At 37.4% G+C, this 24,666-nt stretch overlaps 1 protein-coding gene across 1 annotated transcript in view; it reads right to left on the bottom strand.

Moving 5' to 3' along the window:
• nfxl1 (nuclear transcription factor, X-box binding-like 1) overlaps positions 1-24,666 on the bottom strand; it is a 60,364-nt gene that overhangs the window by 19,380 nt on the left and 16,318 nt on the right. The window contains exons 10-17 of the mRNA XM_088922552.1: positions 24,357-24,481; positions 22,714-22,836; positions 18,167-18,257; positions 12,977-13,097; positions 11,654-11,813; positions 10,674-10,765; positions 9,447-9,468; positions 3,404-3,544 (exon numbers count right to left, since the gene is read on the bottom strand). Coding sequence (XP_088778678.1) covers positions 3,404-3,544; positions 9,447-9,468; positions 10,674-10,765; positions 11,654-11,813; positions 12,977-13,097; positions 18,167-18,257; positions 22,714-22,836; positions 24,357-24,481 — 875 coding nt within the window. The remainder of the gene's footprint in view (positions 1-3,403; positions 3,545-9,446; positions 9,469-10,673; positions 10,766-11,653; positions 11,814-12,976; positions 13,098-18,166; positions 18,258-22,713; positions 22,837-24,356; positions 24,482-24,666) is intronic.

The following is a 24,666-nucleotide window of genomic DNA, read 5'->3' on the forward strand; positions in this document are numbered from 1 at the left end:
AGTTCAGACAGGTATTGAGGTGCCAAGCCATGTAAAGCCTTATAGGCTTTATAATATATCCATCCCTCACAGACCAAAATACATGGCTTTCCCAAGTGTGGTGTTTTAGTTGCTCTGTGGCTGAATTACTTGGCACGGTGGCACAATGGTTAGCGTTGCTACTTAGCAACCTTGGGGCCCAAGATTCAATTCCAGACCTGGGGTGCTTTCTTCGTGGAGTTTTTATGTTCTCCCCATGACTGTGTGGGTTTCTTCCTGGTGTTCCAGTTTTTTCCCCACAGTGCAAAAATGAACTGTACTGGCAGGTTAATTGGCTTCTGGGAAATCTGTCCCTAAGTGTGACTGTATGCATGTCTACCCTGAGATGGAGGTGTACCCGGTCTTGCACCTGTTGCCTGCTGGGATAGCTCCGGCTCCCCTGCAATCCTAAATTGGATGAAATGATTAGAAAATGGATGGACAGCAATTGCTTTCTTCTATGATCTTGGGGTTTTGCTTTTCTGGTAGACTGTTACTCAAAGTCTCCTAACCAAAACACAAAGCCATGCTAACTCAAGAACTGAAATCCCAGACTTAGGTGACACCTTGAGCTTCAACAGAAACAAGGCTAGTGGATATTGGCTGACTTTTTTTAATAACAACTTTTTTTAGTGTTATCTGTCACATGAGGTTAGAATTATCTAGTGTTAGGACTTGGTGAGGACTAGATGTATGTCAGATATGTCTTAATATGTAAAACCATCAAATCGTAAGGTGGGGGGTTTTCCTTTGCACATCACTGTATACACACCTACACAGATGCATTCTTGCTGCCATGGTGAGCCACAGGGTCTGGAAGTCCTCAAACCCAAATCCCCTCTGGGATAAGAGCAACCATCTCGTCACCCACTTTTGGGGCAAAAGAAAATGTTGAACCCTGTCACTTCTCGACCTTATTTTTAAAGCTTACCAAATTATCCCATTTGTCCAGGTACCCTACTTATCAACCAATACCCCTGATGTAGTAACAGCTTTTATTTTCCCCTGGACTGCTGCCACTTGGACTCTTTTAAAGCTCTGATGGGGCTCCTTCTGCCCAGCCTTGGTCCACAAACTTGATTGTGAAGCCAGTAAGCACCTTAGGTGGCCAGCTATATTTACGGTATAAAGAGTGTTATTCCTCTCACTCACAAATAAAGAACATGTTTTTTTTTTACTTTATAGCTGTGTCTGTTTTCGGAGACTCCGCTATGAAAGATGGCTACACTCCTGGGCATGTGAGAGCAAGAGCAATATGTGTGTTCAAGATGGATGTTGCATATAACCTGACGTACAAAAAAAATCAACACAATTCCAGTCAAAACGTCTGATGAAACTGCCCAGTAACACCATGTAAAGATGCAAAAGAGTGTCCTATAATAGCAAATACATTGCCCCACACATCCACATTAGTCTAAACTTGATTTTTATGTTCAAGACACTGGGCTAGCTGTAATGCTCAATTTCATCTTGAACATTCATATTGTCTTGTGACAGTCTCATGATGTAAGTGCATCAATATTATTTCAATTTTAACTCAGGGACTGAAAACAGTTGCATTAATGCAACTGCATTGATCACTTAGATACTAAAATAATTTCACACTGTTCTACATTGGTTAGTGCAGATATGAAGCTTCCCACATGCATTTCAGTTTGTTGAAAAATACAAAATATTACATCTTGAATTCTTGATTAACTGTGTTCAAAGCTTAAATTATCCACAATAAAACATGTTTTTCAGGGTGCTGGGAACCCTTTCGTTAGAATTAGAAACTACTTTTGTAAGGTCAGTTAGTAGGCAATATTTTATCATAACCTGGAACAGCTTGGAAAGTGTTTCCTCCCCACTTAGGAGACAACTAATAAGGCATGAAACACTTAACCAATCTGGAACAGCACAGGAAAGAGCTCCTTGCCATAAACATCGTTGTCTTCCTGAGGCTTTCTAATTTAGGATGCTGAGGCCTTCGCTGAGTTTAGAAATATTTCAGTGGGGATATTTCCTTAGCAACCCCCCTCCATTGCTACTTACGCAGCGTCGGTGAGATGAGCATAGTTACCTACAGCTGCAGAAACTACTTGTCTCACAGCCCATGGTGGAAAGACACACGTGTGTCCTCTTCCTGGCAGGACTGGTGATATACCAAGAGCTTTACATTTCACAATAATTGACACTAAATCTTTTTAATGGATCCTTTAACCATCCCCAAGCTTGTGAAACTCAATGAGCATTTACAGCAGTCTTTGAAGAGCTCTCTGACCTTAATTATAATGATATGTACTACTACTGAATGATTTCCATATAATACCTCATTTTATTCCCCCGAGACACAAAAATCTTCTAGTGGCCTCTATATAGCTCCAGAGGCTTCAAGAGCACTGTCAAATAAATTTGGTTTTGTTGCATTTTATTTAAAGGAACACCTGATGTGAATAAATGCTGCCCCTGTGTTTTCTAGAATTTAGACAAAGTAAAAGAAGATGACTTTTGTTTACATACAGTATTCCAAACAAGTGTATGATAGTCTAATCTGATTTTAATAGTTTGGGTTGGACTTTCATGCTTGAAGCAGCACGCAGTCAAAAAAGGTAAATAAACAGAAATCTGTAAAATAATATTGATCTAAAATGAAAGCAGTCTCATTTTAATTTTTGTTTTTTAGTAGGTAGACAAATACTGTAACATCCACACATTAGCAATTCAAATACTTTCCTTAAGTGCTTTATCTATGCAAGTCTGCATTTTCCATCATAAACCTTATGATGTCAGGATTTTGAACCTGTCTCACCAACAGAAATCTTAATGACTTCATCAGGATTGCCATCAGGACATAAGTTGAATTTCACAATTTCACAGCTCTCTTTTATAAGAACTTTGGAAATAAGAAAACTAAGATGTTTTCTGCTTAGAGGTTAAAATGTCCAAATGACAGAAGTGATTAAAACTGAAAGCTGAAGAAGACCTACAACAAGTTGTATTGATCATTAGCCTGGACACTGGAAAGAGAACAAAGAAACTATTCACATAGATAGATATACATACATAGAGATATTTTTGCCTGATCCAATGCAAAACTATTTGAATTTCAAACTGCAATGTATACTTGACCTCAAGGTTAAAACTTCTTGAGTATCACAAATGAAAATCACCACACAAACTCTCTTCCTTGTCAACCTCCTCTGAGCCTTCCTAGTAAATGTAATCCAGATAATCCAGTTATCACTTCCATGCTTATATATTCCAGATGCTTTATCTTGCATTAATCATATTGGTTTTATGTAGTTTGCAATGCAATGGGTTAGTTTAAACTTTTATAAGTTTCTGGGTTTTATACAGTCAAACACAATGATTTACATGATGTACTCTCAAACGTGGCACATACCTTTTGCTTGTCCTCTGTTCTGTCAGGCAGAGTCACACTGTGGCATTCTCTGGCACAGGTGTGGTTGCCACAGGCTAACAGCCGTCCACAAGGCCTTCTACAAGAGTATGGGCCCACAGCATGGCATGGCAAGGGACTCACCTGCAATAATGCACAAGAAAAAAACAATGGCCAATGGAGAAAACATCCTTTACAGGTTAGCACAATACAGTGCCTTACAAACATATTCAGATCCTTGCACGGTTTTCACATTTTGTCTTAAGGCTTGCAGTTGTGACAAATCTGAAGTAGCACTTTTTTATATACAGAAAGTAGTCCATACATTCAAATAAGTAAATTCATAATATGGAAGAAAAATGGTCATGATTGCATAGGTCTTCAAACCCTCTTGCACAAAACGGCCTTAATGAACCACACAATAAGTTGAATGGCTTCTGTCTCTGCAATAACAGAGGTGCTTGTGGTTTCAGAAAAAAAAATGCCCATCTCTGGGCATAAGGTCACAAGTCAGATGGTGAATTTCAAGCAAAAAATCTGAAGTTTCATTTAAATCTGAATCTGAAATTAAATCTGAAGTAATGTCCAGCTTATTGTGGGAGAATAGCATCCTACTATTAAAGAAACTCAATTAATAAATCCAGTCCTTGATGTGGCGCATTCATGTAACACAAAGACAAAATAATATTAATCTTGGAAGCAGAAAGCTTGCAATAAAGACAAATATTCTCTTTCTGGTATGTATAACACTGAATTCTTGTAAAAATTCCAAAACATCAGAAGAATCCTGTTGTTTCCCAGACCCCTACTGAAAAACAAAACACAAAACTCCTCATAAGACCTGGCAAAGGCAGGGCAGTACTTCTGAAAAAGAAAGTCTGCATTTTCATGCTGAGTTTCAAGGAAGGTATGATGTCCTTTGATAAAGTTGGCCTTACACTTACACCTTGTTTTGTTGAAATGGTCTTCAGGCCTGTGAAACAGATGTGATGGCAGTTTCATGTCCTATCCAAGAACAGAGCAGTAGCTTAGCTGGTGTTGTACATGGCGTATGCCCAATTCATGTATGGCAGGTTTAAGATGCCACACTGCCTGACGAGTCATTTCAAGTCAAAGAAAAGATTACAGCGAAGCTGGCTTTGTATATTTACAACTTAGGAGGGAACTGTGCTAGGAATCCTGGGAACACCCATAGATAATCCAAGTGGGATAAGAGTGTTTTCAGAACTGTACATTCCGATATGACAAACCGATCAGGTTTAATAAGTCATTTTTTTAACCACTCTCTGAAAGATCACCAAAAAATATAAAAATAAAACATGTCCTTCCCATCCACAGCATATTATTAATTCAGTGATACCCATTCTTAATTATGCAAGTGGTACTTTCAAAAGTATTTTCCAAACACTGCCTTTAGGACTAAAGGGACCACTTCAATGCATGTGCAAGGATTATTAAACATCAGTCAATATTCTTGACTCCAGTTCTCTGGACAGAACATCCTTTTGTCTGATTAGCCTAATTATTCAGTGTTACAAAACAATTTTAAGTTCTACAGCAAGTGATTTATAATTTCCTGATTTTTTTTGGAACATCCTCAGCAATGATCACTGTACTGCTTTTCCAAGACTCAACACCACATGGTTTCAACTTCAACTGAATGTCCACCGATAGCAAACAAGCATAAGAATTGGCACCCAAACAGGCACTTAATAGTGTGAAGGTTTTATAATATTAGATATCACTTGTAAGTTGAAAACTGTTGGATTTTGCTATGTTCTTGGTTTTGAATACTGTCAAATGTGTACATTTATAATCTAGACAACACTATACCACCTAGAGCTCAAGTTAAACTATTCCAATGACAAACCTACAGCCAACATAAACATCCTTTTAATTATTTATAAATTGTTAAGTTGTTGTTTTAGGCAACTTCTGAATGAGACACTATCATCTAAGAAAACTATTAATCAGCCCCTAGAACCTTTGTTTGTTTGTTTTTTCCTGAAATTGCCTGTTTCAGCCCTTTGATTAATGAATGTCCCTCCCAAGTAAAGCACAAACTCCCCTGCGCTTTATTAACTATAAAAGCATTTTGGCCTCATAGCAACCCAACTGAGATACAAGTACCATGATTATACTATGTGAAAATGTTTTTACAGCAAAAAGTAAGCAATTTAATGTACCCAGTGAGTGTTTGAAAGGCAAAAGAAAATACCAAATGTGATTGCAGTCTATTTGCTCCCAACGCCACTGTGAGCTTGTCAATCCAGTAATAAAAAATCTACAGGGCTTTGGGGACACCTTTGGCTCAGGCCTATTGAAAAACATTTATTTTGTTGAGCTGAATACCTAAATGAGAAAATGCCTGATCAATTAGACTGTTCTTCAAATCAAACTGCCTGGTTAAAAAGGGAGAATATTTTTGTAATAAGAAATGATCATTATCCTTGAAATTCTGAAAAGCAAAGAGAAAATAAAGGCAGGAAAAAATGTTTGAGATCCACAGCAACTGTGCATGTAAATGTGATATTAAAGATGGATTGCTAATGTGCACACACACAAAAGTCAAGAAGTTATACTGTATCAGTGTGCCAGATATACAGTACTCTGATAAAATACCAGATAAAAGGAATCATCTGCAAACCTGATTCTGAAAAGGATATGTGCATATTCGTGATATGTAAGGATTAAAACGTATAATTATAATTAGATAATTCTAGATCACAGTGTGTAATATTTTACTGGTGAGTAATTAAATGAACTAGGTTAACTGACTAGTGTTCACTGTATAGCTGTAGAAAAAAAGTGACCACTTTTTTTTAATCAAAAGGTACCCTACTAATATGATACAGACATATAATCTACATGATCATCATTGAAAAGGTGTAAAATGTAATAGTTAATCACCACTGTTATATCATCAGTGGAAATCAGGATTTCTTAAACTTTTCACAATGCTTAATTTGTAAATCTTGAAGTGCTGGAGCTCAATGCAAGTGGCAGTGAGTTGACAGACAAGAGACAAAGAAGATACCGGTGTGCTTAACCATGACAAGTGCATAACATCGGCGTGATGCACTTTAAACTCAATTGTTAATTACCACTGTCCATAACATGCCTTAAAAGGTAACTTAAAAATGAATTTGGAATTACAAATATAAAAAAAGCATGCTATTAGGCCTACTCTATTTCTGAAACATTTCCATCTGATTTTGAAATTAGTAGTTGAAGTTTTACTGGAAAAGGTATATTTGACAAGTATGCAAGTTGACAAGTTGCAAATTCACAATTAAAAAAAAGCTAATCTTGACTAAAAGAATTTTTAAAGCATTTAGACTGAATTTTGTTTATCTGCATCCAAGGTCAAGATCCTCTTAGATGCTCACTGTAGTCAATTCTGTAATCCACACTAGCAGTGTGAGCAGCAAATCATGGTTCTCTGCATTCTGTTCTGTATTAGATTCTAAATATGCCTGTAAAATATTCCATATTCCAAATAAGCCTGTGCTGCTCTTAGAGGTTCCTGAGTACCAGTGCTCAACTCTGGCGAGTTCTGACAAATTAAGTACAGATAAGCAGAGGCTTTTACACAGACTACGGTTTGGGCCAAAAATCTTTACAACTGACTTTTGTATACAGTGTATTTATGGGTATTAAGAGTCTCTCTTCATCAGTTATCTTTAACACTACAATCCAACCCTCAACATGTTCCTTGGACGGTTTTCCCGTTTTCTTGACATGATCAAATTTCGCAATTCTCTGTCCCTTTGTCATGTGTAGAATCAATCATTAAGAGCTAGAATTGTTCCGTTGGCCACATGCAGTTATTACTCCACTGTTAAACAGAACTTAAAAACTCCAGCCTGCACTAAGTGGGCAAAATCTAATTTACCATATTTAGCAAACATTCCAGAAAGGGCTTCTTGGTGTGTAGCTGAAAGCTCTTTTATGTGCAAGTTAGCTGTATGAACCATTTAATCCAGGTTTAGTTTAAAAAAAAATGGGTAGTGCACAAAAAAATCCAGAATACGATGACTTGGCTGATTTATTGTGTTAAACTATAAGGCCTATAAGCAGCTGCAACAACAATGGTCTCTGTTAGCAGAGGCTACCATAACAGCGCCAGACACTATAAAATTACACTGTTCACTTGTGAGGTCCTTAGAGACTTGATATACAACTAAATAAAAAGCAAACACCTCATCTAGACAAACATTCATGAAGAGCTGACATTCTAAACAAAAAAGGTGATTAAAATAAATAAATAAACCAACCACTGTTATCTTCCCATACAAGTGTAGTAGCAAAACCGAATCAGTGACCTTTCGCTTATCAACAGGATGTGTAAGGCACACTGCACTTTACCTTTCAGACTCTATTATAAACTGATTGGGAGCACATGAAACAAATGGAGACTGCTTGTTCCTTCCTATTTACAGGAAAAGCTGCAGTTACAATTCCATATCTGCATATTTAAAGGCCACAGCACAGGAAAGGGCAACAATAGGAAAAAAACTAAAATAGTTTCGAACTGCTCACTTAACCTGTTCTTAAAATTAAATTGATAATTGGAAAATTAGCATTTTGTGGTGCCAAGCCTTAAAATATATTAAGTATCCGAGACACTAACAGGAAGCAACTTTGCAAAGCATTTCATTTTCTCTCTCCTCATAAAAGGTCACTAAGGACTAAGCTTGTTTCAATTACTACAGAAAAGCACTTTCTCCTTTTTGCCTGAGGACAGCCTCAGAACACAGACCTTGGTACAGTATATAAAAACTTTAACAATCAGCAAGAAACCATAGATATCAATCTACATGTGTGATGATGTAGACCTATAAGTATTGCATCTACACAATTGCTATAAGCAACAGTTACAGTTTGCCAAGCAAATGCCCCATTTCAACATACAGAAATGACTTTGGTTTGATGAAGGGAAAAATGTTCAGTATTTTCTTGCTTACACAATAGCACTAGATTTTCACTTTTAGGTTCACAACATAAGACATTCAGAACAGGTACTCTGCTGTATGTCATTATGTTATTCCACAGGGACAATGTTAAATCATCCGGCCCATGTACTGTATAATCCCCTTCATCAGTGCACATTGCTTAGGTATTTTAGGAGTGTAATTTTAAATGTCATTCCACATAAACTGGAAGAATGTAGGTGGGATGGTTGCTTACCTTATATCAGGGTGAGAATTTTTTAAGTGATGGAATCTATTCACTAGAAAATGGAAATTTCAAAATGATTTTAAGTCACAATCAAGATTGTGTTTAACTTACAGATCTTTAGGCCTCAGACCATTGATGTTTGTAACTCGCGGGTTAGTTAAACTCAAAGGGATTCATTTTAAAAACGTTTTCCAAAGATTTGTGACCCTAATTACAGGTGTATGAACTACATGGGGATGTTCCATAAATGGAAGTTATACTATTTTAATGGTAACAAAAAACAAAAATATCATTCTCCTCCCCTAATGTGTCAAATGAAACCTGCTATGATGCTATGACAAGCTCTCAGTACAAAAGGCTTTATACAGTGAACAGACTAGAGAGTCATAATTCGGTATTGCATTTTTAGGATCCCATGATATTCAAAGGTGAACCAGAATTAACCAACTAACAATTAGGTTATAAAATCTCACAATATAAGTCTATATATTGCAATGAAATTCATTTAAAGAACATTAAATAACTACAATACATTTCCAGTCTTCTTCTAAATTATAGGTAATGATGCTGAATCTGCATATAATATGTTAAATCAAATCAATACTCAAACATGACACTTGAATTCTAAAAAGCAAAATAACTGGATACCATCCTGACAAATATTTATTCAAGTTTTCAAGAAAAGTTTTCCTTGCTTTCACCTTAATTATGCCAATCCTGATTTCAACAGAATCATGCCTGTTCACTCATTTTCTTTAATTGTGGCAAAATCTTTTAAGTGGGAACTCTATATTGCTACTGACTCTTCTCCAATCCTAATTTAGAACCATGGCTGGCTTCACAGAAGGGAGTCCTTTTCACTTACCTCATGGTTTCCAAGACAAGCCCTGTGAAGAGCAAACACAGAAAGTAAAAATTCAGACAGGACATTTCAACATGAGTTTCAACAAAATGCTAAAGATCCAAAGCTAAAATATCTGCAATAAAATAAGCTTATTAGCACATCTTTGGAATATTTTTGTTATAGCTTTCAGTCTCTTTTCAAGTGTCTTTATAAAGGTTGTGATCACAAAAGCAATTTTAGTAATAGTGTTTATTTTTCATGGCATAAACATAAGTCAGTACATTCCCTTCAAATGGATAATATGCCAGACAATTTACAATTTGGTTAGTTATGGCTACAACCAAAAGGTAAGAAGTTAAAAGTAATAAACAGCATTAACATTAAGTCTTCAAAATCATTCTTGTTAATGAACCAGTAATCACACTTCTACTAAAATTAAAAGTTAATACGATGTCCATGCTAAAGCAGCACATCCCACCAAAAAAACAATATTTGTTTTACTTTTAACATATAAGGAGATGTGAGAAAAGATTTTGCTGTCCAAGCAAGTTTTTATAGTATAACATAAGATGTCTTCTATGAGCAGATCAAAACCAGTCATTAACGCTACCTGAAATCACAGCATGATCCTCAAATATTTTGCTAACTAAACACTAACCTACTGTATGACTGTTACTATTGGCTTTGTTTGCAACTAACATAAAAGAATATCAAGTAGGTATCTGGGTCAGCATGCATAGGCTGCAAAGGAACAGTTAGAGGTTGATTTCATGCTGAAAAGAAAAGAAACACAATAGTTTGGCTGTGGAGCTTTCTTCAAGTGTGAGACACCTTTTTTTTTGCATTTCAACATGGAATAAACCTTTACTTGTTCCTTTGTAACACTTTAGAATCCTTGTACCATAAAGTACACATTAAATATACACATCGTTATTTGTCTTAATACTTTAATTTGCTGATGTAGTACCGGATACTTAGCATATAAGAGGACCTCTGCTTACTTCTTCAGTGAGACTCATTCATATAAAGCCACACTACCAGGGATATTTAGCAAAAAATTAAACGGCTAAATCCTGTCTAAACACATGTACTGCCACATTCTGATCAACCCTACAGCTACCAAAATTGATTTTCTAGCTCTCCTATCATTAGACATAAATGAAGCCTGGACTTTCATCTTAGATAGTTTTCCCCACCAGATGTGAAGAGTGAAACACCTTGGAGCGATTAATTAAATCGTATACGTACTGCGGTATAGGGACTTGACAGGGGGGACACGGTAAGGCCGTCTGAACGAAGACTGGCTCGGGGGGCTGCTCCCATGGACCTGCAAGCTGAGGCTAGCAGCCCAACACAAAAACAGAAACAGGTTGAGATTTTTACTCTCGTATAGAGAAGAAGTTTGAAACTGCAGTATGGCGAACTGAGTAAGTCATGCTGCCACTTGGGCAATTTGTTACACACTTATTTTTTTTCCTTCTACAACACATTCTATGGTTATAAGATAATTAATTAGAAAAAAGTACTCTGTTTTTTAGCTTTAGCGTTTTCGAAATTATAATTCTTTTAATGCATGTTTAATTCCTTCATTTCAGGTCCTTGCATTAAAACATCATTAATTTCAATGGTTGCCATCAAATAATCCTTAGTGTAGCTTTCTCTAATCTTTAATTTGGTAAAGGGAATTAAAAGAAAAGTCTTAATTTTAAATTACAGTTTCACTCATGTTAATTAACTTCTTTCATTGTGCTATACTGTATATGTTTTTGGTGAAAAAACAAACTTTTTTGCTCACAAAGACTGCTTTGTCAGACTTCTTCACCCATGTCTTTATGTTGTTAATTTTTATCTTTTATAAAACCAAATTATATGACTCAAATTGTCCCTGTTCACACAGTTTGAGTCTGTGGCAGGATGAAAAAAAACCCATTCACACAGAAATTATGCAAAATCTATATCTTCCAGTCAACACTGGTAGTATTTGCCTAACAACACACTGCAGGTAGGTCTAAATTTCATCCTAATTTGAAAGCTCATGTTCTACTACTTGATATGAAATTGACAGTTAAATTTCTATCAAGCACAATGTTGCACGTTTTTAATTGAATAGTTTTTAAAATGTGTTTTCCTACTGCACAGGTTAGGAATTTTCTAGGGTGATTTTTAACTGATTCACTATAGCAGTCACACATTCGGTAGTCTGAAGAGCAGTTCTGTTTTCCCCTTACTTTCACAGTCTTCTTGAGCATCACTTCATCATGGCATGGGGCTGGACAGACATGCCCGCATTTACTCAGAACTCGCTGACATGCCTGTTGGCACGGAGGACAGGTGCCAAAGTGGCAGCGATGTCTCTCTCGACTGGCGTGATGACATGTCGGTGGATTCCTACATAAATGAGACACAGGGCACTATTAATAGTACTTGTGACATTTTCAGTGATTTTTGTCCATGTTCTTTCCTCTGGTATCCAGGAATACCACTGGAAATAGGCACATTTATACCCCGAAACCTTGGATACAACCCAAAGTATGTAACCTGCTGTATTTTAATTACACATCTCTGCCAACCCCATGCTAACAAGGTCTGTCCTTGTAAAACAAACTCCCACGTCTTGATGTCTTCAATAATAAGCAGATATGACAATCAAGGGCACAACAACCTTCAGCAAAAAGTGCTTGGGTATTCAAGCATGATGAAGCAGAGCAATGCCCAGGAAATTAACAATAGTATTTTACATAACTGTTATGTCAGTTGAACTCCTAACTGCTCCTGCAGTATGGGACCATATAGGCTCAGGCACAGGGGTGTAGGGTATCGCCAAAAATATTAATTAAAAATTAATTCAGGTTAATTCAAATTCAATTTTCCTCTAAACTCTGTATTTCTAATAATAAGCCAATAATAATCCTTCAGATAAGACATTAAATTAAGGTTCTTATCTGTGACTAAATGGTCCCACAGGACCCTTAAGAGTAGGAATGTTAACCTCAACATCCAGTTCCCATTTGCACAATCTGGTCAACCTAAAGTTCTCCCTAATTTCAAATAGAGATGCAATTTCTTACTTCTCTACCGCAGCTAATATATAGTGAGGTACTCTTCTATATGCAAATCACTTTGGGGTCTTTGGGGATGTTTTTTCCCCATCTCTTTTAACCCATATCAGCAAAAAACAGAGCTCTGACATCTTCTAATGAGAAACAGAATAACTGTTCAATATCTGCCTTATACACAAGACTGATTAATCAGCCACTATTACACTTGTTTCCATTCCACCACTTCAGTGCTGGGTCAGTGCTGGACCAATGTCTAAACATATCTCTTAGTGAGTTCTGCCGACAATGAAAATGATATAATTCCAGTTTCAATATACGGCCCCAAGCACTACAACTGCCACCATTTTTAGAAAAAGTACAAAGAGACAGTCAAGTCCACAACATCTTTCACACATTTTAAAGAAAAAAAAAATATGCTACAGGAAAACAACACCTTCAGCAACACACAATAAGAAATGTGAAATGAAGAAAGCAGATACAGAATATACTGACCTGCAGATCTCCTTACACTTGGGTGGTTTGGTTGCCCTCTCCCTGCCACACGGCACAGTTAGAACAGTAGCTCCACACTGACACTTCACATCGACAGTTTCTGGACATGGATAGCAGCTGCCTACATAGGACAAGATACCCTAATCAGTCCACAACTCCGATGGACTCTGACAAATATGCATCTTTTTCATAGCTTGGTAAACTTCAAGGCAGCCTAATTAAATCAAAGGCATTCTTCAAACCTGCAGTGATTAATAGCTTACGAACAAACTGTTTTGTACACTTGTGTACAGCAACAATGAACATATTTTGTTTTATAGGAAGTCTTGTTGGTTCTGGGGGAGTCAACAAGACTACCAATTAATTTCACACATTTGCCAGACTGCAATCTCAAACCATCTTTGTAAAGACTTACCCTAGCTAGTGCCAGGATTTAGTTTAAAGATATTAATAAGGCATTTGCAAGCATTTTAACCAGCAAAGGAAATTGATCAGAGCATAAGCAGAGGCTTTCAATGACGACACTGCTGGCTGGCATCTGGACTGCCTGTAACTAGGATTGATAGAGCATTACAGACCAAGAACAGTGGGTTTAAGTCATCCAAGATTTCTTCGGCTTGCCATCTAACAGCAACACTTGTGTGTTGCCTGTGGGCTGACAGTATTGCTAATGAATGCAACATCACTCCCCCAACTGATGTGCATTGACCTCACAGCTTGAGAAATGGCAGATGGCTCATACTTTGAAGGCAACCCTTGATTGTCTTCAGCCACCCCTGTAATGGTTAAAGGTTTTTAACACTGAAGCCAATACAGTTAACAACTAGCAATACCAAATTAGGGCAATATAAATATAGCCACAAAAGCTTTGGGCAAAGATTGCAATCTGTAGTTCTCGTCTTCAGTATGACCATAAACAGAATCATAAAGAGTAAGAGGCCCAACACCATTTGAGGAAAGTGTAGCTTTCATTTTTCACTACAGCTACGAGTCATCCTTGTAATTTCTGTGTATAGTCAAACTCTGAAAGGAGCTTTTGGAATCTGTGAGCATCAGAATGCTTTAGACCAAGAATTGAGATGTGAAGCTGCCCTTCCTGCTCACTAGTCACTGTAATGACTAATGGAATGTGATAAAATGTGATGTATGAGCGAATTAATATGGGTTGTGCAGCAGACATTTCACCACAGATTGGAACATGTGAAATGTGAAATGCATGCAGAGTTACCCACCAAGTAATATCTGTTGGCAAAACTGTCTTGAAGTCGAGAGCAATATTTCTTTATTGGATAAAAAGAGATGTATTCACAGGTCTGTTTGTTTACAATGTAATAGGGCCACTTCACCTCCCCTGATGTTTGATACTTCATTCTGAATCGCAGACAATGACGGCAGCATGGCACTGCGCATACCTGGAAATGTTATCTATTCTGTGATGTAAACTGGAGATTGTACATGTTACTGTGCACATTTGACTTTATTTGTGGTGTGAACTGTACTCATCAATGCTGATTCTTTCTAACTCTGAAAATATAAAAAGAGCACTGCAGTTCCCCTTTAAATATCTCTCAAAGACAGGTTCCATTTTATAGCCCAAAAGGCTCCTGCTGTCTGACCCAGACCTTCACAAACACCATGCTTCTCAGGACAATTACCATCTGCTGTGTAGGGATTGAAGTACATAGGGAACTTATCTGGGCTTTTATAACATTAGAATTTACAATCTTAAAAACAACAAAACTGACAGTTCATTAAAAGCTGTGTTGGTCATTTTTCCAATTGATTTAATTAATGTTATTGACGTGCAGCTGAAAACATATTCTAAAAAAGCAACAATGCTGTATGGATATTTTTAAAATAAATCACACATTACAGGGTGTGTGTTGTGGTTAAATAACATCACACCTAGGATGGATATACAGTACACAAATCAACATTGTGCACTTACTTTATTTAAATGAATACATAATAGATATTCTTACCACATAAACTACAGTAGTTCTACTTCTCAGTTCTGGCTCAAGAATTCTCTTCTTAAACTCATAATGATTAAATTGAATTGTTTGGGGATATTTTTCTATTTATCCACTCCTAACAAACAAAACCTATAAACATGCCTCAATTTCAACTTATCAGTGTAATAAAACAGACTTTATACCTCTTTATACCAGCACAGGTCCTTTATTTTCTTATTCTAAGCAGGAGCTGATACTGGCTTGCTGTGCATGAATTTTGAATATTATTAAGTTTGCTGATCATATCATTAAAGGTAATATATTGAGTTGCACAAGAAAGCAAAGAGAATAGCAATATCTATGTCTGAGACACTCCTCTTTATGAAAGCACCAACTAAACTTCCTAAGTCATCTGCGAAGACATTAACGACCTGAAAAAATTAATGCCATAGTATCAATTTTTGCTAATAGGAACACTAATCTCAAAAAAGCTTTCGTTAACAGATAGTTTTTCATGCCAGGGCGACATTTGGAGCAGATGTAATTTGAATGTTTTTTTTTCCTTCAGCAATATGCCCTTTAAAAACTGCCCAGACTTTGTAAAGGGAAAAAGAATAGCTGATAACCTATCGTTCTAACTACTGAAAAACCTTTTAACTCTGTGCGGGTATCTCCAGTGTGTTCAAAAAAGCATCTCTAAAGGTCAGCAAATTAAATATCAAATGAAACATGAATTATTAAAGAAATCACTTTACCTGTTCTTTATCTTTCATCAGCATGATAACAGAAAACCCAGAAAGGCATGCACATTTCAGCACTTTTTTTCCATCAAAGACCATTAGGGAGCCAGAAAGGGTCTTACTGATTAGACAGAAAAACTGCCCTAGTTAAAGGAGTCTTTCTCCTGCTACTCTAAAGTTTGTTGGCCCTTTTATTACAAAGGCAAACAAAGTATTTCAAAACTGAAAAAGTAGAAAAAAAGAAGAGAGCATTTAGCCCATCAAGCACAAAAAAGTTAATTACCAATTTAAATATCTCTGCATATTCCATATAAATAATACTTTTAATTTTGGGTTTGCAATATTTTGACACAATTAGGAATCCTGTTTTGATTAAAATATACTGTACATGGATTATACTAATCGAAACATTAAGGATACTTAGTCAAAATACATACTTAAAATGGAAAAAGATCAATTAAAGGTCATGTAATAATCCTTTCTTTCTTGTGTTAGACAATTGATTTTAGAAATTACTATGTCCACAGTAATCAAGAATTTCTGATACAACATTTTTCTTTTTCACAGGAAACTCAAGACCACATTCGTCATCTAACCTCAAGCCCCACTGAACTCATCATGCAGTCTTGTCCTCCAGTGAACCTAATTAGCAAATAATGGTGGCTGACTGGCATCAGCACAAGAGATTTTCATCAGGCCTCTTCTGGTATCGCAGCAGCCTAACAGTCTCTGAAAAGCATTTATTAAAATGGTTTCATTTATTGAAATAACAATTGCTGTATTAATATGCAAAAAAAAAAACACACTGGTACAGTAAGGTTGAATTATAAATTAAACAATTAAATGCTAGTTTTTATCTCTGACTGGTAAAAAAATCAGCAAGACTGCAGAGTTCCTGAGAGCCAAGACAGTGCTGCAAATACTGACGAAAGACGTATTGATTCAAAAAGTAATTACTCACAGGAACACTCTGTGGTTGTCGCTTGTTATTTGCTTTCTTACATATTTTGTATCATAAAATGTCATTTCTGGACAGCATGTGGTACAGTGATTAGCACTACTGTCTTGCAGTGCTGGGGTCCAGGGGTCAGTTCTGAACCTGGGCCTGCGGTGCTATCTGTGTGGAATTTGTATGCCCTCCCTGTGTTCATGTGGGTTTCCTGTTTGTGCTTTGGTTTCTCCCCATAGTCCAAAACCACATTGGTAGGTACACTGCATGCCTGTGTGCCCTGTTATGGACTGGCATAGCATCCAGGCTGTGTCCTGTTTTGCAGAGTCTTGCAGAATAGGCTCCATCTCCCCCACAACCCTAAACTGGAAGAAGCACTTAGAAAAAGGATGGATGGAAAATGTCTCCCTGGATGGGAGACCTCCTGGGAAAGATAAAGTTGCTGCTGGAAGAGGTATTAGTGCTACCAGTATGGGGCACTCTACGGTCCGTGTGGGTCCTCATGCCCCAGTATAGTGACGGGGAAAAGGAGCCGTCCTTTGGATGAGAGGTAAAACCGATCCTGACTCTCTGTGGTTATTAAAAATCCCAGGGTGTTTCTCTAAAAAGACTAGGAGTGTTACCCCAGCATCCTGGCCAACTGCCCCCCCCAGCCATTACCAATCATGGCCTAATAATTCCCATCTATGAACTGATTGATCAAGTGAATTGGCTTCATCACTGTTCTCCTCCCCACTGATACTGTGCAAAAGATTTCCTCTATTATTGTATATTTGTCACACTGGATGTTTTCATATATGCAAGTTATTGCAAGATGCGAGTTATTACAAAGTGTTATTTGTTTTAACTAATAGTTTTAACTATTGCTTGTGCACAAAGAAGAGCACTACTTGAGCTTAAGGAATTCGACCTCATGTTCTGTTTATCCTAGACAATTTCTTTTGTTAATGTGTGTTTATTGTAATTTTCTTCTTAGGGTTGTATTTAAATGTTTTAAAATTTACGTTAAATGTCTTGAACAAAAACAACGTTACAAATAAACTATGTCAACGATGCATAGCATAGAAGGTTATTGGGGAACCAAATCCCATTTTTCCCTCATAAGTAGTTTATTCATATTTGTTGTATTTAATCAAAGATCCACACTTTGTAGTTTTCAAAACCAGAACCCTTCCAAAGAGTCCAGAGTCCTACCAGCTACACAAACCACCCTCAATCTTCCATAATGCAAAGAGGAAAAAAAAGCTGTGTGATCCGATTTATCAAAGGAGACATTCATTTGGACACATTTTCTCATTATGCTAAAATATGATGTTTATAGTTATGGCATTACGCACCAAACAAAAACAAAATTCAAAAACACTAAAAAAAAATTAATGGTAGACGGTCAACCTTTTCCAAATTCCATCTAGAAAGTAGCACTAGTTAAAAGCCTATTAAGAAAACCACTTAAGAAATGTTAAGTTCAACACACAAAGGACATGACAGAAGACACCACAGAAACACCTGCTCTAATCCACTGTCTGGTAGAGCTGTGTGACCTCACCTCTATGGCAGACAGAGGGACACTTGTGGTTCCTGCAGCCCAAGGCACGGCCACAACTCTGATCACACGGGGGGCAGTTTCCTGGACAGCACTGAAGAGTCAAGCAACACAACCACACAGTTAATGGCAGTACGTTTCCACATAACAGTTATAATAAAACATGCTTTTTTGTTTGTTTAAGACATTGAAGGATTCACACCACCTTTAAAGTAATATGCCATATATACACACTAGTGCAGTACCATACACTGTACCTACTGACTAAATAAAGGAAAAACCTAAAAACAAAAAATACAACATTGTAACAGTGTTATAATGCTTTACCTGTTTTTTTCAGTGTTCATTTTTGATCATGACAAAACCATACTTTCATATTTTATAGACTGCATTTAAGTTGCTTTCATGATTATGTGCAGCTAAGCCTCTAGCATATGATGTGATGAATGGTACACAACTGGTTACAGCATAATAATGTACATAAAAAATTACAAAAGCAGGACAGGGCTTAATTAATACAAGTAGTTTTAAAATTTCGAAGAAGAATACGAAGTGACGACAATAAACATGTCTTGCAAAACCCAAGGCTGAAATATTGAACTTGGTTGCTAACTCTCAAAAGATAATTAGTGATCCTGGTGTCCGCTTCAGCAATCTCTGTTGCACAGTGTAACTTCAGCATTCATATTTGTCAACCATCTTTAGATAAGATGCCCACCAGATATTCCCATTAACAAGCATAACCAATCTTTGACTTTTTGCAAGTGGAATTAATAATTCTACTAATGCCTAAAGTATATCTACCACTAAAATATCACAAAACTAAGAATTTAGAATGTTATCATTTTGTTTTGCAACTGGTGAGCTCACATTTCATTGAGTCAAGCTATACAAGCTGTACATCTATAAATTACAAATGCTGTCTTGTGGGATTCTGTTCCATCCATTGAACCACGCAGGTTCCTGTTCACTGGTTTCTGCACCCTAAATACCATACACCATCACATCTTACTGCGCAAAAGTTTGATGGGGTTAAAGTTTTGCAACTAAGGCATCCATGCATAGCTGTCCCATTCTCATCATGCCAAGAAAGCTGTTGTTACAAGAGCAGGCGTTGTCCATCTGAAATTTTGTCACAGCAGCATAAGGCTGCAGAAAGGATAGCACATGAGGTCTTGTGACTTGGTTAATGCAACACCATGCAGTCAGTTTTTCCATCAATCACTATAAGAAGAGTTCGAGTAGCAACTACACTCCTGCCCAGACTTTCACACTTGAACATCAATCTTGGCGAGGTGTCACGACCCATGACCTCCCAAACCACGGTGGAATTTATTTGGGTACAACACCTTCCCAAGTTAGAAACTGACAACCGTGAATATCCCAGACAGCAAGTGATAGAGAGCTGATTTAGTCCAGCCACCAATGTAACACTAGATAGAATGTTCTTTTCATAGGCAGAGCGCATTTGCTCTTTTCTGTATTTTAATTGGTTTAATATCAGACTGCTTAAATCACCTGTGAACAAGTCTCTGACTAATGACATGGTTTAGCGGTTTTGCAATACTCAAAGTCACTTCTGTATTGTGGTGAATGATCACCACCCTTGAGCAAGAGATTTCAGTAAAATATCCTGCAGTTTAAATGGATGTGCACTTCCATAATGTTTTATCACAAATACTTGTATATCTTTATATCAAAAGTCTAAGAAATGTTTTTATTTAGAATCAGATTATAAAATGTTTTTGCCTGGCTTCCTTAAAGAATTTGAGAAAAAAAGAGAAAAAAACTGAGAATGGATATCACAAATGTGATTGGACTTCTGTAGGTACCACAGTATATGCGGAAAAGAGTAATTTTGTCATGTTGTTTCAAAAGTGATCAAATTTCCAGCTATGGTGCCAATTTTCACATTTTGCTGTCCACTTACCATACTGCACAGTGTATATATATATACTTCATACTTCAAAGGCAGAAACAGCTGTTTATAATCCTTCACACCATCACCCTGATGCGTCAGATATTATCTCTCACTTAGTGAAATCTCTCCCTTATCAGACGGGTCTTATCGAGATAGGTGTTCTAATTGCTGTGAAATGCATGGATAGAAAGGGCACTGTCATCACAGCTGTAGCGATGGTTTGGAAAAGACATGTCTGTCATGTGCAAATAGCAACACGTTATAAGACATGGGTTAAAGACCCACTAATTGCATCTAATACAGCAGTAGTGCTAACAGTTCAAAAACAGAGGGTCAAACTGTAATTCAACAAGCAAAGAAATAAGGTTTAACCAGGCTCCAAACAAACCTGTCTTGGAGGGCTGCAATTCAGCAGGTTTCATCGATCTCTTTCAAATTACTGAGAATTCTTTAAAGGGGAACTGCAGTCCCAATTTCTCAGACCAGTTATTAAATCTCGGTAACAAAATAAATTCAGTGATGTTCTAGAATAATTTTACAAATTCTGAATTAAGCGCAAAAATGTGGAGTTTGTGAAAGTCACCACGCTGTTGCAACCCCCTTGTCTCACCACGGGCAAGAGCTCCCACAGATTGTGACGTGAAGCAGCCCTTCCTGCTCACAAGTCTCCGTAATGACTAACGTAATGTGATGTACGAGCAAATAAGTACAGGTTGCGCAGCAAACATTTCACCCCAGAAATGTTCCAACATGGTCTGCATGCAGAGTTAACAAGTAGTATTTGTCTGCAAAACGGTCTTAAAATCGAGAGTAATATTTCTACTGGATTAAAAGAGATGTATTCACAATCAATGCTGATTCTTTCTAACCCTGAAATACAATAATACCACTGCAGCTCCCTTTTAACTGATCCAGCTGAGCCAAAAGAATAAGATAGTCACACAGACATGGGCAGAATAAAAACCTAAAACAACTGCAATCCTCCAAGAGCAGAATTATGCACCTGGTTTATTCCTAACTATGCCAACCACACAAATAAGAGCTGAATTTTCTACAACAGAATGCTAAGCTCCAAGACGACACTCTCTGCCATCTTGGCACCTAATCTCTTCAGATCTCAGAAACTAATTAAAACTGGGCCATGTCAGCACTAGGAAGGGAGGTCTACAAGCAAAAAAAAGCTTATTGTTATAAGTGGTACTGGTGGACAAGTAGGGATCTATCTTCCTTCTGGACCAGAATTTCCAAACATATTTCCATGGTGTGGTGATTGGGGCTACAGTGCTATACGAGGTGTCTTCCTTCGGCTGACATTTAATTTTAACTGGTCACAGCAGTTTTCAAGGGATGTTAACCCCAGTATCCTGGCTAAATTCCACTTTGATTGGCACATAATGGGCTTCTGAGGAGGATAAAGTGTGTCCACTTCTATATGATAAGCGGTTTGAGCTCCTATCAGATGAATATATATAATATATTATATTATATATTATATTATGAATCTATATAAACACAAGGAATTATAATTATTGTTCTTAAAAGGTTTTGTTGTCAGGCACTTTTATGCCTACATTCTGGAAGCATCCCACTAAAATTCTGATACACTCAGTACTGGACTGGTGCGTTTATACATCCATGAAGCAAAAGATGATTTTCTGTCCAATGAGGAAACTAAACAGAAGATTGTAAGACCTTCTGGCAGACCTGCCAACACTGTGGCATATGAAACAATCATCACGATCATCATCACAGTGTGATAGAATATACAATACAGATCTAAAAATAAGGCTAATGCTTTTTTATTTGCTTCAAGTTGAAAATCTTCTTTTATGCTCCCTTTTAGACTTTCACTTTTCCCTTTCAGTATAGGGAAGTCAATCATTCAGAAATGAAATGTGCATCATACCACCCAGACACTACCTAGATCAGACCACCCGGTTATGAGTCACTGTTCATAATTCGACAATATGCCAGTCCATACGCAAAGCTGGCCCTGTGTGGGCGAGTACCAAGAAAGAAGCCTTTACTGAAAAAAAGACATCTTAAAGCTCTTATGATGTCATGTCCAGGTTGTTGGTGGGTGGCATCTTAGTGTATATAGGCCACAACCACTTTTTTCACATAAGCGCAAAAAAAGTACACTGCATACATTACTTATACCATCTTGTATATGTGAGACTTTAAAGATGCATTTCAAAATGTGTTCAGTAGCGTTTCCACTGCAAAAACACACTGGAATGCATGCTCCTGTCCTCTTAATCAGGATTATTTGTTCTAGTGTAAATACCCCCTTAAAATGATGTTTTCATCTGATCCTCCTTACTTGTGCAGAAACCCAACAGGCACCCAAAGGTATTATTAACTACTCTCCCATTTTGGCTGTCAGCAGCTTCACACAGGATTGCATGGTGAGCAACGTCACAACCTGACAGATTCCGTTTCCACTTCTGTGTGATAGGCTGCCCTGTCATAACGGACTCTGGTCCTGTGCATACAGGCACTGTCAGAACGGACTCTGGTCCTTTCCGTCAAGCTTTAGCCGCTGAGATCCTGAGGTTTGCATTTTAAACAGGCTTTATTCACACAAACTTTGAGTGGGAATGTCTCCAATGTCATGGCGAGACCCTACCTTTCTTTTGCACAGGTGCCGGAGGCAGTCTCTGGTTTTGGTACACTTGGATTCACACAGGTACTCCTTGTGACAAGGCATCCGCTTGGTATGCTTTCCGCAGCGGCACTGCTTCTCCACTTCCTGCCGAAACAAAGCACCCGCAAGAACGGAAGCCATGCATGATTAGAACAGAACCAAGCCGGACCGAAAATAGCACACGTTACGAGTTACACTGAATGGCACCCAGGCCCCAGATGGAGATGGTAACATTGACATCTCATGCTGCTTTCTCATCTCGGGTTCCTCGCTAGCACTGGCAGGCATACAATAACCACTAAGGTGATGGAAACCTAAAACCATTACTTCTCTAATCTTGTCCCCATCTGTATAATGCGTTTCACATAAAAACATCCTTCCACACGTGGCTAATAGGCAGAAAATGTGGACATAAAAGTTGTACTAAAGACGGACCAATTACTTTTTTTTTAAACTTACACAAAAAGCCATACTTTTATCAATATATTCACAATAAAATCATATCTGTAACTCTCTGAATATGAAATTCTTATTCAGTGAGGCAATTATTTAACATGGCATGTGGTTTCCAAATTTTGCTTCAAGCAGCACTCAAAAACGTACAGACTCCTGGGGCCTTTTGATATAAATTAAGATAGAAACTTTGAAAATTAATTGCTAGTGTTATAGTGATCAGTGTGATTTAATGGTTTAATGACCCGTAAATTAATTAACCCATATTTGGTATGTATGCAAAACTACTTTAGATCTACAATATATACCGTGAAACCTAATGCAGTACAACAGTTAGATCAACAACTAATCCTCCATTCATAGAAAAGTTCTACCAAACCTATCTTTATAAATAAACGGGAAATTATTCATATAGAAGTACACAGAAGTCCCAAATGAACAATCCCTAAAAAGGTCAACTATTTTTTTACTTTGTTCAAAAACATGAATACTTCTTAAGCATTAGTACAAATAAATGATTTGAACAAGCACAGTTTTGGTCTGACAAACAAAAATGTGTAGATATAAAGAGCTGTTGCACCCTCTATTGGAGTAGAAGCATATCTGTTTTGCAAAGTTTAAGGAAGCATGCACACAGTCTATAATAAAGAAAAAGAAAACAAGCTTCTCATGACAGGAGTTCACTGAGGCTAGCCAAGATGACCCAAATAGTCGATCAAGCTATCTTATCAGTCTTCACTTATCTTCATAACATTCATCACTGCATTTGGCAGAACAGTACTAATTCTGCTAAAACTAAATCTCAAGTATGTAAATTAAATCCCGTACATTTGGAAGAATTACAAAACCTTTTTGTACAACATGTCAGGTTCTGGTCAGTAATTTACAGTTAACAAAATGTTCCCAAAGAAGGACACTGCACTTAGTTTGAAAGTGCCAAACTGACTGAAGAGGGTCAGTGAACATGCAGTTTCTTAAAGACTCTAACGAATAGGCATCAGCAAAGCTTTTCCTCAGATGAGTCGCCCTCTAAGCACAAAAAAAAAATGAACCGCCAACTTCCTTTCCGAATATTTTTGAAGTTAGGAAAGAAAGGGCCACCACCGGCTGCCACCCCTGACGTTTCTAAACGTTGCCCAGGGGATAGAAAAAGGCTTTTCCGCGCTGCATACCTGTCGGCACGTCTCACATGGCCCGCGATGGCAACGCATCGAGCACGTGTGGAGTCCACACTCGAGAACCTTGTCGCATGTGTCACCGCATGTGGGTACATCCTCTGTGCAGGGCAGAGAGCACTCTGAAAACACAAAGCAAACAGTGAAGAAAGATGAGCAGGTCTATGGAGCTCACAGCATGTGTCAGTGTAGTGAATAACAAGCTATAGAAAACAAAAGAGTAAACAATTGTGTCGATAAGGAAGGGGACATAAAAAGCTTGGCAATTAAATAGACAATTTTGTGTCCTTAATTGAGTATCTGTTGT

Source organism: Atractosteus spatula, chromosome 1 (assembly GCF_055471065.1).
Source record: "Atractosteus spatula isolate fAtrSpa1 chromosome 1, fAtrSpa1.hap1, whole genome shotgun sequence".
NCBI classification, from domain to species: domain Eukaryota; kingdom Metazoa; phylum Chordata; class Actinopteri; order Semionotiformes; family Lepisosteidae; genus Atractosteus; species Atractosteus spatula.